General features: G+C 37.5%; 1 protein-coding gene across 1 annotated transcript; it reads right to left on the bottom strand.

The window, feature by feature from the left end:
* Window positions 1-838: 838 nt before the first annotated feature.
* On the bottom strand, window positions 839-10,717 carry LOC125665673 (uncharacterized protein K02A2.6-like). Its single transcript, XM_056150906.1, has 4 exons — window positions 10,585-10,717; window positions 5,919-9,773; window positions 2,231-2,338; window positions 839-1,835 (listed from the first exon to the last, which is right to left on the bottom strand). Exons 1-4 carry the CDS (start codon window positions 10,715-10,717, stop codon window positions 1,624-1,626), a joined length of 4,308 nt encoding a protein of 1,435 aa, XP_056006881.1. The 3' UTR covers window positions 839-1,623.
* Between the last annotated feature and the right edge of the window lie 2,559 nt (window positions 10,718-13,276).

Here is a 13,276-nt window from a genome sequence, read left to right as displayed (position 1 = left end):
GAACCAGTTCACAGTGACGATTGAAACGTCTGGCATTTCCATTAAATATGAATTCAAATTTATGTTTTTGTATAAAAAGCTCCGACCTCTCCTCCTAAAATCCCCCCGTTTGCGAAAAATATCGTCTATGGTTTGATTCAAAGGTAACTGTCAGTGGCGGAATTAAGTGGCTATTAGAAATGCAAATTTTCATTCATATGTCGATTCGATGTATTCTTTTAAACTCGAAATAAAGACACCACAGAGTCGTCCACTTCTGCTTCATACTTAGAATTTAATTGATGAACGGCAAACGAACAACTCAAATTTATGACAAACGGGATGATTTCAGCTTCTCTATCGTCAACTTCCCATATTTATGTAGCAATATTCCATTATCACCTGCTTATGGTGTTTTTCTCTTAACTGATTTGATACGCAAGAGCTTGTTCTGCGTATGGTCAGTTTTTAAATCGAGTAAAGCTACTGCAAATTAGTTGATAGTAGATATCGATTGTTAGACCGTTCTTGGCACACTGATTTTGACTACGGATAACTCTGTTTACCTGATCACGGATGTGTCCGGTGGACAGGGGGTGCTCACTCCACCTAGGCACTTGATCCCACCTCTGGTGTGTCCAAGTTTCCATGTTTGCGTAACTATCAATTTTGTATTGCTTAGAGGAGTTAAGAGATTGATCACTGTTCGTTATCTTCCCCTTTCATGCGTCAGAATTTATTCAAAAACTTATACGTGAAAAGAAAAAAATCCTCCTTGTGGCCTTCAATGCGACATTTAAATATATCGACGACATCTTATCTATTAATAATGCAATTTTATATTCATGTGTCGATTCGATATATCCTTGTGAACTCGAAATAAAAGATACCACAGAGTCGTCCACTTCTGCTTCATACTTAGATATTTCATTGAAAGTAGATATGAACGGCAAACTAATAATTCAACTTTATGCCAAACGGGATGATTTCAGCTTCTCCATCGTCAACTTCCCATGAGTAATATACCATTATCTCCTGCATATGGTGTTTATATCTCTCAACTAATTCGATACGCAAAAACTTGTTCTGTGTATAGTCAGTTTTTAAATCGAGGCAAGCTACTGACAAACAAGTCGATGGGGTTTCACCAGTCTCGTTTAAAGTCAGCAATTCGCAAGTTGGGCAAACAAGGACCCCTGGATATAGCAGAGGTGGGATCAGGTGGCTAGGAGGAGTATGCCGGTCAAACCCGCCCCGGTGCAAATGGTTATATACAAGCCGTTAACCTGATAATTGACGGTTTTTGTCATTGATGAAATCTAATCTGTTTATAAAGTGGCAAACAACTGTTTTCAAACCTTCTCGCCCGAGGTCACATATACAAGGTATGACGTCACATATAATTGGCAGGTAAAATATCGAAGTAAATATGCATATTGTAAGATTTGAAATTCATTGCTTTTAAACTAAAAAAAAAATAAAAATAAAAAATACGCAAAATATTTCATTTATTGAAACATATTTAAAGTACGGTAGTTTCAGACATGAAAAGAATTAATTTTGCTGAAAGATATAAAAGTTTAGAAACACAGAATGTGTTCTTTAACCCTGATTAAAAATATCTAAGTTGGAGAGACTTTCAATCTAGACACAGAAGAAAGGTCTTTTGGCTGTACAAACAATATCGTCTAGTCCCCCATTAGGACACCATGGACCCATGTTAAGATCGGCACCCAGACATGCGAGGTCCTCATAAGGTTGTCCGGAACACCACCACCCTGAGGACGGGATGGGGGAACCGTCAGACCACTCATACAACCTGTAGCCTACCCGTCGGGAGAACACGTGAATCCATTCTGAAAAGGAAGTTGATTTTTTTAAAAATGAAAACTGATAAACACTAACACTAACGAATTGCATGTTGATAGATTAACATTGTAGTGTTTCGACAACAAAATTAGATTTTTTGGTGAATTAAAGCATGTTTCAATTTATATTTACATCGAAAAGTAATTTTACTTATCCTATATCAACAGCAATGCAATGGTGTGTTAATCACGATTATTTTGATACACATTATTCTAACATTATTTAAAGGTTTTTTTATCAAAGATATATGAATATAAACTTATATGACAATTTGAAAGTATCAATGGGGATGCTTGTTGGTAGTCAGTGTTCCAATGTAGTTTGACTTACTGAAATTAAGTTTGAATTTGAGTTTTATTTTTCGCTCCCATCATAATTTTGCCTTCCGATTGACATCGATCGTTAGCCTCTTGGTGGTTTAGAGTCTCGATATGAATCCATACACATACTTGATACTCCGGAAACCATTCATCTCGATTAGTGATGTACTCTGTAATAAGTGAATAACAAAACTATTTTCACGAATTTTAAAGTATAATAATGAATTTAGAATTTAGCAAACTGTGATGTCATAACGTAAAAGAAGAGTGGGCAATGCAAATTCTTAAATTGATTTTCAATTAAATATCATAAAAATCAACTTATTAAGAAAGTTGTACAATCTAAACTTTAAACAAGTTATATCTTTTCAAATCTATCTAATTGTACGCAGCGTAGGTATAGTCACTATAGATGCATGTTGTCACTTCGAGAAATTGAAAGTACAATTACTGAATGAAAAAGTGTTGAAAAATCCCGCAATTGGATTCGGTGATATTAAACACATTAGAGGTAAGATCAGCTTCAGAAAACTCTATGCATCGAATGAGGTGCACGCGGCTTATGTTGTCTGAAACGAGAATGGGCAACAAAGCTTTGTTTTTTGTTCTGCACACGCGCGGCTGAAAACAGCAACCGGTAATTGTGTTTCTAATAATACTAGTATGAGTCTATTCCATACCACTCCCTAATAAGAGGTAAAAATAATCCTATTAGGGGGTGGTATGATATAGATCATAGACCCCTATTATCATTATTACAAAATCACCGGTTCTTGTGGGCCGAGATGCAGACGATATGCTCAAAAATGTTTATACGCCTAATATACTTTAGTGAATCGGTCTTTGCATTTATAAGCAAATATCATCAAAAACTATGTAATACACTTTGTTAAAGGAGTAAATGTGACTATATAGAAATACACCAAAGCAATTTTTATGATTAGTAGAAGCATTAATGTGCACATCATGCAATTTTTTAAATATAATTGCAAGACAATACCTTGGTTTTTGGTCGTTTATTGTTTTACGTCCCGTTTGATTTTTTCTGCTCATTTAGAGACGTAACACCTACCGTGACACGGAATGTCCGTTCTCAAGGTCATATCCGAAAGCCCAATGACTTTCACTTTTCATGCCGGGCTCTAGGCACAAGAACATTCACTACCCACAGACACTCGACGTTTCAATATATATATTATAGTAAAAATGTCTTCCTGCAAACAAACTATTCACTAGTTTGTTTACAGGAAGATATTTTTCATAGATATTTTAAATCGAGTGCCTGTGTTACTTATTTATGTTAAACGTTCTAAGATTAACGCTGCACCACGTTTAAGATGCACCGGTTGCGGTAGCTCACTGCTAGACCCGTTCGCTTCGTAACCAGGAGGTCATGAGTTTGATCCCCGCTCGTATCATGACCGCGTCAAACTTAAGATATAAGCATTGATAGATTTTCTCTTTCCCCAAAGCCTCGGCATTTATGAACGAGAATCACGAGTCTTCGGATATCCTTAAAAACGGAGGTCCTGTGGCACGTCAGGCGTTGAAAACTGAAAGAACCCTCGCTCCTACGTCCGTCAGCGCTTTTGGCACAGGTCCAAATATGTGGTACTTCACTCATAACTGGTGAAATATCAATAAAAATGAAATATTTTGGTTTGGACGCAAAAAAAAAAAAAAATAAATAAAAAAATAGATAAATAAACAGCCATCTACGTAAAATTCCCCCAAACCTTTTCATTCCTAACTTGATGAAGGTGATGTTTAGACATCGGAAACCATAGGTTATTGTTTCAATTTGCATTCCACAAACTGTGGTATGGAATGGAAACAATATAAACCCACGGTTTGCGCCGATGGTGGTGTGTGGATATCCCACTCATCTCATTCCTGTTCAGTGTGTACAAAGGAGACCCCAGATCTTGACGCTCAAACTTTGTTCCTTTTCGGACATTTTCTAGTCTTTCTAATGACATCCACATACACCATTGTCAAGCATGCTGCGATTATGTTTGTTTTTACACTTATAAAAGAGACTGAGGAGTCATATGTTTTAGATATCTATCCTCGTTTGTCTTTTGCAGATTGAAAAGCAGTCTACCATACTACCAGCATTGTCATAAAAGTATGGACATATATTGTTTCTAACCAAATGCACAGAAATGTTCTTTAGCGCGTCTGTACTTGCATTGAATAAAGATCCAAAAAGCAGCCACACAGATCGATGTGAGGGAGCACGATAACCAATGCATCGCTTTACATCACCGTAGACTTTTGCAGTGTAAAATGTTATAACTTCCACTAAGTAAAGTTTATCAACTGCATTTGACCACTCAATGACATTCTTTTCTAACTTCAAATCTGTACGAAAGATGACAGGTTCAGGGGTATAAAATTAACATTCATTTAACTGGTGGCCGCCACTTATTATTAGGCTGGAGGTTAGAAAACTTTGAATACGTTTTCATACTGAAATTCAAACTCCGTGCTCTAAATTGTACTCGTATTAATACACGAAGGTTATAAAAGTTATAAAATCATTCTCAAACTCAAATGGAGTATATTGAATATGCGCAAGATATTTCGGGTATGGTTGAAGCTTGCTCAGAGTTGTACTCAAAATAAACATGACCGAGTTTGAGTATGAATACGATAAAAGTTTTATAACCTCCAGGCTTAGCGACCGCCACTTAATCTATCTGGTGCCCGTCAATTCATTTAACTGGTGGCCGCCATATGATTTATACATGACGGCTGCTAATTTAAAATAATAATTTACTTGGGACTGTTGAGTGATTATTTTTGAAAGATTTAGAATAGTAGCATCGTTTTTCAAATTGTAGGGAGAGAAATTGCCTTTTAGAATGGTTGACAAACAGAAAAGGAATCTAAAAATTTGTCTTTTGTTCAAATTTCATACTCCTAAATTGGGGAGGGGGCTCCGTACGTCCTTTGATCAATCATTTCATTCATTATTACGTGTACATTTCACCATGCATTCATCAGTAATACCAAAAAGAGTGGGGTAGGGCCAATCCGCCAATGTATCTTATTTTGCATGTGAAAATAACTTAATACGTGAAGATAATAGAAAATGAACGTTGTCAAAAACGTAAAGGGGCAGTCCCCCTGTTCTACGTGCCTGATACGTTGGTATATTACATGTAAGTACATATTAAGATTTTCTCGTGCGGGAATCTGTCTACATTTGATATCATGAACATTTACATAACTTTGTAATTTAACAGCACAATCGACAAATAATAAGGCTCTTAATTGTATAACACATACATATTACTAATTATTGGAGAGAGAGATTACAGGGGTTGTACCTGTTGATAACGGCCAGAACGGACACTTTAGTACACGAGCATACAACACAGACTTCACAGGAAAACAGATTTATATAGAACTGCGCATGCGTGCATTGCACTAAACTATGGAAACACATAATGAACATAATTAAGATACATAATATCAACATCCCTTTTTCTTTAAAGAGCTTTCAAATTAGTGCAAAATAAACATATAATATAAGAGAGCATTTGACTAGAAATAAAGACTTTCTTATTCTTGGATTCAACTTTTCAAATATATTAGACTGTCTTTTGTTATGTTTCATCATAAGAAAATAATCAAATTAACATTTAAAGATATTGAATCAACAAACAGTCAATCTGCAACATGATCAATGGCGAACATAGTCTTTTAATTTTACAGGTTCCTTGCGAGCACGGATAGATCTACGCAATGTTGGTTCCGGATTGTTTGTAGATAATGTTTCTTGCACAGGACAATCACTTGCATTCACTATTTCGCGAGATGAACCGATTACAGCTGTGGTTTCAATTGGCTTTTTCTTTTCTGGAAGATTTGCTGGTTCTGGGCTGGTCATTGTTTTCTCAGGGGGTGTATTTTGAAACGGTTTCCTCTTGTTTTCCAGGCGCACTGGGGACTTATCTCTTATTACTGCTTCAATTTCAGTGGGTCTAATATGAAGACGATTTCTGCGATAAGTTGTTCCATCCTGTGACTGAATTATGTAGGTCTGGTTATGAAGACAGTCAACAATTTTGCCAAGAATCCATTTTTCCTTTTCTTTCCTTTCAAAGAAAACACTTTGGTTCTGCTTCAGTGTAGGTTTGTCATAAGCCGTTTTGTTATAGTAACGTTTCACCGACTTCTTCCGTTGTTCACGTTTTGTATTGCGACTCGTCTTAGAGAGTATTAGTTTTGGAAGTCTTGTTCGAGTTGGTCTTCCAAACATCATCTCGCACGGACTAAGACCTGTATCTTGTCGAGGGGTATTTCTCTGTTCCATGAGTGCCTCGAATTGGTCTGTTCCTTCCTTGTCGCATTTAATAATCATGTTTTTGATGATTTTTACAGCCGATTCCGCCTTTCCGTTGGCTCTCTGATGGTTTGGTGAGGAGGTAACATGTCGTATTCCCCATTCCGTGGTGAATTTGCTGAATTCATATGAAGTAAATTGGGGTCCTCCATCCGAGACAATAATTGAAGGAATTCCGAAATGTGAAAATTGTTTCTTCAACGTTTTAATCAGTTTCACTGAAGTTGTTGTTGACATCAGATCAACTTCAATGTAATTTGTGTAATAATCAACACTAACAAGGTAAGTATGATTTTTCACTTGAAAAAAATCCAATCCAATCTTGTTCCAGGGTGTGGTTCCTTCATCATGTTGAGTAAGCATGGTTTTTGTTGGTCTAGCTTTCATCTGCTGACAGGCATAACAGTTTTCAGCAATCTGTTTTATGTCACTTTGCATGTTTGGCCAAAATACTGTTCCACGAGCACGTCGAATCATAGAATCATAGCCAAGGTGAGCTGAGTGAAGTCGACACTTAACATCAGATCTAAGAGATTTCGGAATCACTATGGCTTCTCCCTTAACGATAATGTCATTATGGACACTCAATGTATCTCGTAAGTCATAATAATGTTTCACTGGTTCCTCTACCAAATTCTTTCTCTCTGGCCATCCAGTAGTGATGTATGCAATTAAACTTTGCAATTCAGGATCCTTTTCTGTTGCCTTGCTAATCTCTTCAAGACGAACATCTGATATATCTGGATCAAAACATACATTCATAATTCGTGGGCGATCATCTGGATCTTCTACTGTTGCTCTGCTCAATGCGTCTGCAATGACAAGGTCTTCACCTTTGATGAACTTGAAAGTAATATCGTATCTGTTCAATTTCATCATGATATCCTGTAGTCTACGTGGAGCAGCTGATAAGGGCTTTTTCAGAATAACTTCTAGAGGTTTGTGGTCATTCTCAATAATCACTTTTCTTCCATAGGTGTACTGGTCAAACTTTTCCAGTCCGAATAGAATGGATAAGGCCTCTTTCTCGATTTGAGCCCATTTTCGTTGTGACGAAGAGAGCGAGCGCGAAGCGTATTCAATTGGCTTTCCACCTTGTAAAAGAACAGCTCCAAGACCATCTTTACTGCTGTCTGTTTGTACAGTCAATTCCAGATCAGGATTGTAGTAGGCTAGAATAGGAGTACAGGTTAGCTGTATCTTGATATCAGTAAATGCCTTTTCACACTTGTCAGTCCACTTCCAGTGAGTGTCTTTGCGTGTGAGTTTTCTAAGTGGTTCCAGAGTTGTGGACAAGCTCGGTATAAATTTGGCCATGTACTGCACCATACCACAAAATCTTCTTACACCTGACACATCAGTTGGTCTAGGCATGTCGACAATGGCTTTCACTTTTCCATCGTCTGCTTTCACTCCATTGCTAGTTACTTTGTGCCCATGAAAAGTAATTTCTTGGAGTCCGATTTCTTTTTTTTCGTCATTCAGGATGATCTTTGCTTCATTACATCTTGAGTACAGGAGTTTCAGTTTTTCCTTGTTGTCTCTTTCAGCTTCTGGAATAGTATCTCCACATCCAGTAACAATGATATCGTCCGCTATGGTAAAAACACCTTCAATATCACCCAGAGCTTCAGTCAACTTTCTCTGAAAAATTTCACTAGAAACTTTTAATCCAAATGGGAGTCTCTGCCATCTGTATCGACCAAATGGGGTGATCATGGTTGTCAATAAACTGGATTCATTATCCAACTTAACATGCCAGTATGCCTCTTTTACATCTAACTTGCTAAACAGCTTTGCATTTTGTAGCTTGGGTAGCACATCATCAAGTACAGGTAGTTTATAGTGTTCACGCAATAATGCTGAATTTAAAGCTTGTGGATCAAGACAAATCCTCAATTTGCCATTGGCTTTGTGTACTACTGCCATCTGATTTACCCATTTTGTAGGTGTTGTAACTGGAATAAGGATTCCTCTGTCAACTAGACTGTCAAGTTCTGCTTTCACACGGTCTTTGATAGCGAGAGGGAGTTTTCTACATGGGAGAGTTTTTGGTTGGATCTGGCTATCTATTACAAGTGTAGCTTCTCCAAGGTCACCTAATTCTGATTTAGATGTGGTATTCAGCTTCCAGATAAACTTTTCACCATTCACTGTGATGAGATTCATTTTCTTTATAACATCAAGTCCTAATAAACTCTGAAGTTTATTGCTTACAACTGCAAATGTCACATTCACCACTTCTCCAGATTTTGGGTTTGTAACACACAGGTCTACTTCTCCTAAAGTTGTCAAAGGTGCTGCATCATACACGCGCAGAGTCGATGAGGACGGACGAACTTGTTCCTTTCGAACATACTTCTTTTGGATCGTATTGGTTTGTGCACCACTGTCCAATTGGAAACGTACGTCACAATTGTTCACATTCATAACTGCCGTTAATGAATTATTATTACAGTTCAGCGAGTTCACAGCATTCAGCCAGTGTTCATCTTCATCAGATGACTCGTCATACCGATTTCTCTCTACCAGGTGCACTTTCTTGCATTTCACACTGAAATGATTTCGTCCATGACATTTATTACAAGTTTTTCCCCATGCCGGACATAATTCTTTCTTCCAGACATGTTTGTTTCCACAAAATTTGCACATTTTCTCTCCTCTGTCTTGTGGTGTACTTTGTGCTGTTTTCTTGTAAGGGAACTTGTTTGTACTTTTTCTGTTTCTTGGAGTTTGATGCTCACTAACTTTATGTACACTAGACTGGTTTTCCTTCTTCATTTCTTCTGCTTGTCTATTCGCTTGTTCATAAGACTGACAAATTTTGATTGTTTTCTTAAGGTCCAAGTCATCATCCCTAAGAAGAAGCTGTTGCATTTTTCCTGAGCAACTGAATACAATCTTGTCTCTAATCATTCGATCCTCTTCTTTGAAATTACATGATGCCGCTTTTATTCTTAACTCGGTAAGAAACTGGTCAAAAGGTTCCACATACTTGGTACTCCAGAATTTGTGCGATTCTGCCACTTCATTTCTACGAGGATTACAGTACTGTTCGATCTTGCTAAATACATCACCAGGCTTGTTTTTATCTTCATCTTGTGTCCACTCAAAATGATCATAAATTTTAAGAAGTCTCTCACCTCCACAATTGATAATCGTCGCCGTCTGAATTTCCTCCGGTAGTTTCGTCGTACCACTAGCAATCAGGTAAATTTCCACTTGTCGCTTCCATGATTTATAATTCTCCGCTATATTACCAGTGAGAAGGTTTAATTCCGGTGGTAATCTTAAATTAGGATTTATCAAAGCACATGCATTTGCTTGAGCAGGAACTTCATTATCCTCAGGGGGTGCCATACTTTCACAATGCGGTCAAACGTGGAGTGGTACAACTGTAATTATTTTCAAATAATCACACATACATACAGTTTTTCTTCAGGAAACTCAAAGAAATAAATGTTCCAGATCCTGTGACACTTTTTGCACCGCTGCCACCATGTTGATAACGGCCAGAACGGACACTTTAGTACACGAGCATACAACACAGACTTCACAGGAAAACAGATTTATATAGAACTGCGCATGCGTGCATTGCACTAAACTATGGAAACACATAATGAACATAATTAAGATACATAATATCAACAGTACCTCTTTTTAGTTTTGGAAGAGAGAAATGGAGAGAGAGAGAGAGAGAGAGAGAGAGAGAGAGAGAGAGAGAGAGAGATCGGCCGCCATATAAATCAAGTGGCGACCGCCAGTTAATTTATATGGTGACCACCAGATGATAAGTAGCAGCCTCCAGTTAAATGAATATCAATTCTATACACTGGCACCTATCGGGTTCCGTACATGTGTATCTGTGTTGATTTTGTTTAGCAGATTTGAGTAAAACACTATATATTCTATGTATATCTTAAAAAACAATACAGGGAGTGATTTTCATAATAGGTGTTCTTGCTTGATAATGTAAATATATAAAACTTATCTATAGGTATGTCACTACCTATATCTCTTTCTACATGTACATCAGAGGAATTTTCTCCTTATTTATCTTACTTGCACTGTCCGGCACCTTCTGATAGAACTGGTTTCCTTGTACTGGTGTCGCTGTTCTATAGCCTCCTCCGTCGTATAAATCACATTCGGATGTCAATTTGTTAATTCGGAATAGTTTACACGTCGTTCGCATCTCACAGTCCAGAGCACATGACGAAGTTGTGTGGTGCATACCTGACTGCGCAGGGGTCTCAGCAATACCCCAATCAACCATCCGTGGAATGAGTTTCCACGTGTATAACCCAAAACATTCTGGAAAACATAATTGTCAAAATATTTTGAGATTTATGAAGACCTGTCATACACAATATGGATTATACAATGCAAAAACTGTTACACATACAATCTTCATTGACAATCATCAACAAGTTGTTTTTTTCTTTCATTCCCCCAAAATTTATTAAAAAGAGACTATCAACTCGACATTTATATGTGTCGAGGACGTTTTATTTATTGACAATCACGTCGATATATCCCAGTGAACTCGAGATAAAAGGCACTACAGAGTCTTCCACAACTGCTTCGTACTTCGATATTTTATTGAACATCGATGTTAACAGCAAATTAACATCTCAACTTATAACAAACGGGATAGCATCAGCGTTTCCATTCATATCTAGTGATCAGTCATCCTTCCTCATTCACAATATCGTCGTGGTCTTTGGTGATCAAGTCTTCCAACAATCTGTTGGAATCCTCATGAGCACGAATTGTGCTCCTTTGTAAGCTGAGCTGCTTTTATATTCATATGAAGCGGAATTTATTCAGAAATTTCTACGTGAGAAGAAAAAATCTCTTGATGTGGCCTTCAATTCAACAATTCGATACATCGACAACGTTTTATCTATTAACAATAATAACTTTCACTTATATGTCGATTCAAGATATCCCTGCGAGCTCGAAATTAAAGACCACAGAGTCGTCCACTTCTGCTTTATACTTAGATATTTTATTGAAAGTAGATATGAATGGCAAACTAACAACTCAACATCAAGCCAAGCGGGGTGATTTCAGCTTCTTCCCATATCTATGTAGCAATATTCCATTATCACCCGCATATGAAGTTTATTTTTCTCAACTGATGCAATACACAATAGCTTGTTCTGCGTATGGTCAGTTTTTAAATCGAGGCAAGCTACTGACAACCAAGTTGATGGTACAGGAATTTCAACAGTTTCCTTTAAAGCCAGCATTTCGCAAATTATATGGTCGTTATAATGATCCGTTTTGCCAATACAACCTATCATTGGGCCAACTACTGTCTGACGAGTTTCATACTGATTGTTAGACCGTTTGTGGCATACTGATTTTGACTGCGGATAACTCTGTTTACCTGATAAAGATATAGGTCTCTTGGCGGATGTGACCGGTCGACAGGGAATGGTTACTCCTCCTGGGCACCTGATTCCACCTCTGGCCTGCCCATGGATCTGTGTTTGCCTAACTATGTATTTTGTATTGCTTATGGTATTTATTATATTGATCACTGTTCGTTATCTTCACCTTTCATGTTAAACTTTCCATATTTATGAAGCAATATTCCATCATCACCTGCGTATGGTGTTTATCTCTGTTTTGCGTATGATCACGTTAATGTTGTAGGAGTTTCAACCGTCTAGAATATTTGCCTTGGTCATCAATGGTTTTTCAAGGAGTGCAATTTTCACATGTTACCCTTCAAGACATGTAATATTTTCATTATACTGAATGTTTTAATAATTCATTTAACAGCGGTGGACCATACGCGCAAACATTCTGCGCAGTTAAGTTTTTGTACTGCTACCCGTCGTCATACATTGTCAACCGTTGCTATGTACTCTTACCCAGAAGGCAGGTTTTATACACGCCGTGTGGTAATAGTACGTTTTAACAAATGTTTATAAAACAATCTAATTCGTCTAATTCAATTGAAAGTATAATAATTTCGTATCATGTGATCGTCGGGAATCCACGGTTGATTAGGTTTCGTACTTTTCTCCACCACCCGTGGCTCCATTCATTCCTACTCGCTCGTTCTCTTGAATAATTGATGAGACAATTTGATTGGGCGTTTATCGTACGCCCTGAGCGAATTTGTCTATTCAACAAGATTTCGGTATACAATTGTTGTGTTAGCAAAGTTAGATTAATGCTACCTTTACTGAGTGCCGTTACTATAACGGTTACTTTGATTGGACGACAGTTTTAAATGTTTATTTATGAGAACGAACGAGCAGGATTGAATGGACCCATGGGTGATGGAGAGAGGAACGAAGGGTAATCAACCTTGGGTTTCCGACGATTGATTCATTTCGCAAATTTTATGGTTGTTGTAATTGTCGTATTTACAACCTGTAGTTAAGCTGAAGGCTGCCTGACGTGTTTTATTGTTAAACTGTTTTGACGGATTACTCTATTTGCCTGATTAAGATATAGGGCTTACAGCTGGTGTGACCGATCAACAGGGAATACTTACTCCTCCTCCTAGGCACCTGATCCCACTTATGGTATGTCTGGGGATCCGTATTTGCCGTACTCTTCTGTATCATTTATAAGAGATTGATGTCTGTACGTTATCTTATTTTTCATTAATAATGACCGTTCTCCCATCACTGTCCACAGGGCGTTGTCTTATGGCCTCTCCATCGTTTAAATCACATTCGGACGTTGGATTTATTAATTTGGAACAATTTACATGTAACTTTTATTTCAC

This window comes from Ostrea edulis, chromosome 10 (assembly GCF_947568905.1).
Source record: "Ostrea edulis chromosome 10, xbOstEdul1.1, whole genome shotgun sequence".
NCBI classification, from domain to species: Eukaryota; Metazoa; Mollusca; class Bivalvia; order Ostreida; family Ostreidae; genus Ostrea; species Ostrea edulis.
This window is presented reverse-complemented; position numbering and strand designations above follow the sequence as displayed.

What these genes read in the sequence shown, in the direction of transcription:
- LOC125665673 (XM_056150906.1), bottom strand. Translation starts at nt 10,717, where the DNA reads ATGCGAACGACGTGTAAACTATTCCGAATTAACAAATTGACATCCGAA. An exon ending in CAATCCGGAACCAACATTGC is followed by an intron (nt 2,339 to 5,918) that starts GTAGATCTATCC and finishes CACTTATTACAG; the next exon opens with AGTACATCACTAATCGAGAT. An exon ending in CGATCGATGTCAATCGGAAG is followed by an intron (nt 1,836 to 2,230) that starts GCAAAATTATGA and finishes CTTCCTTTTCAG; the next exon opens with AATGGATTCACGTGTTCTCC.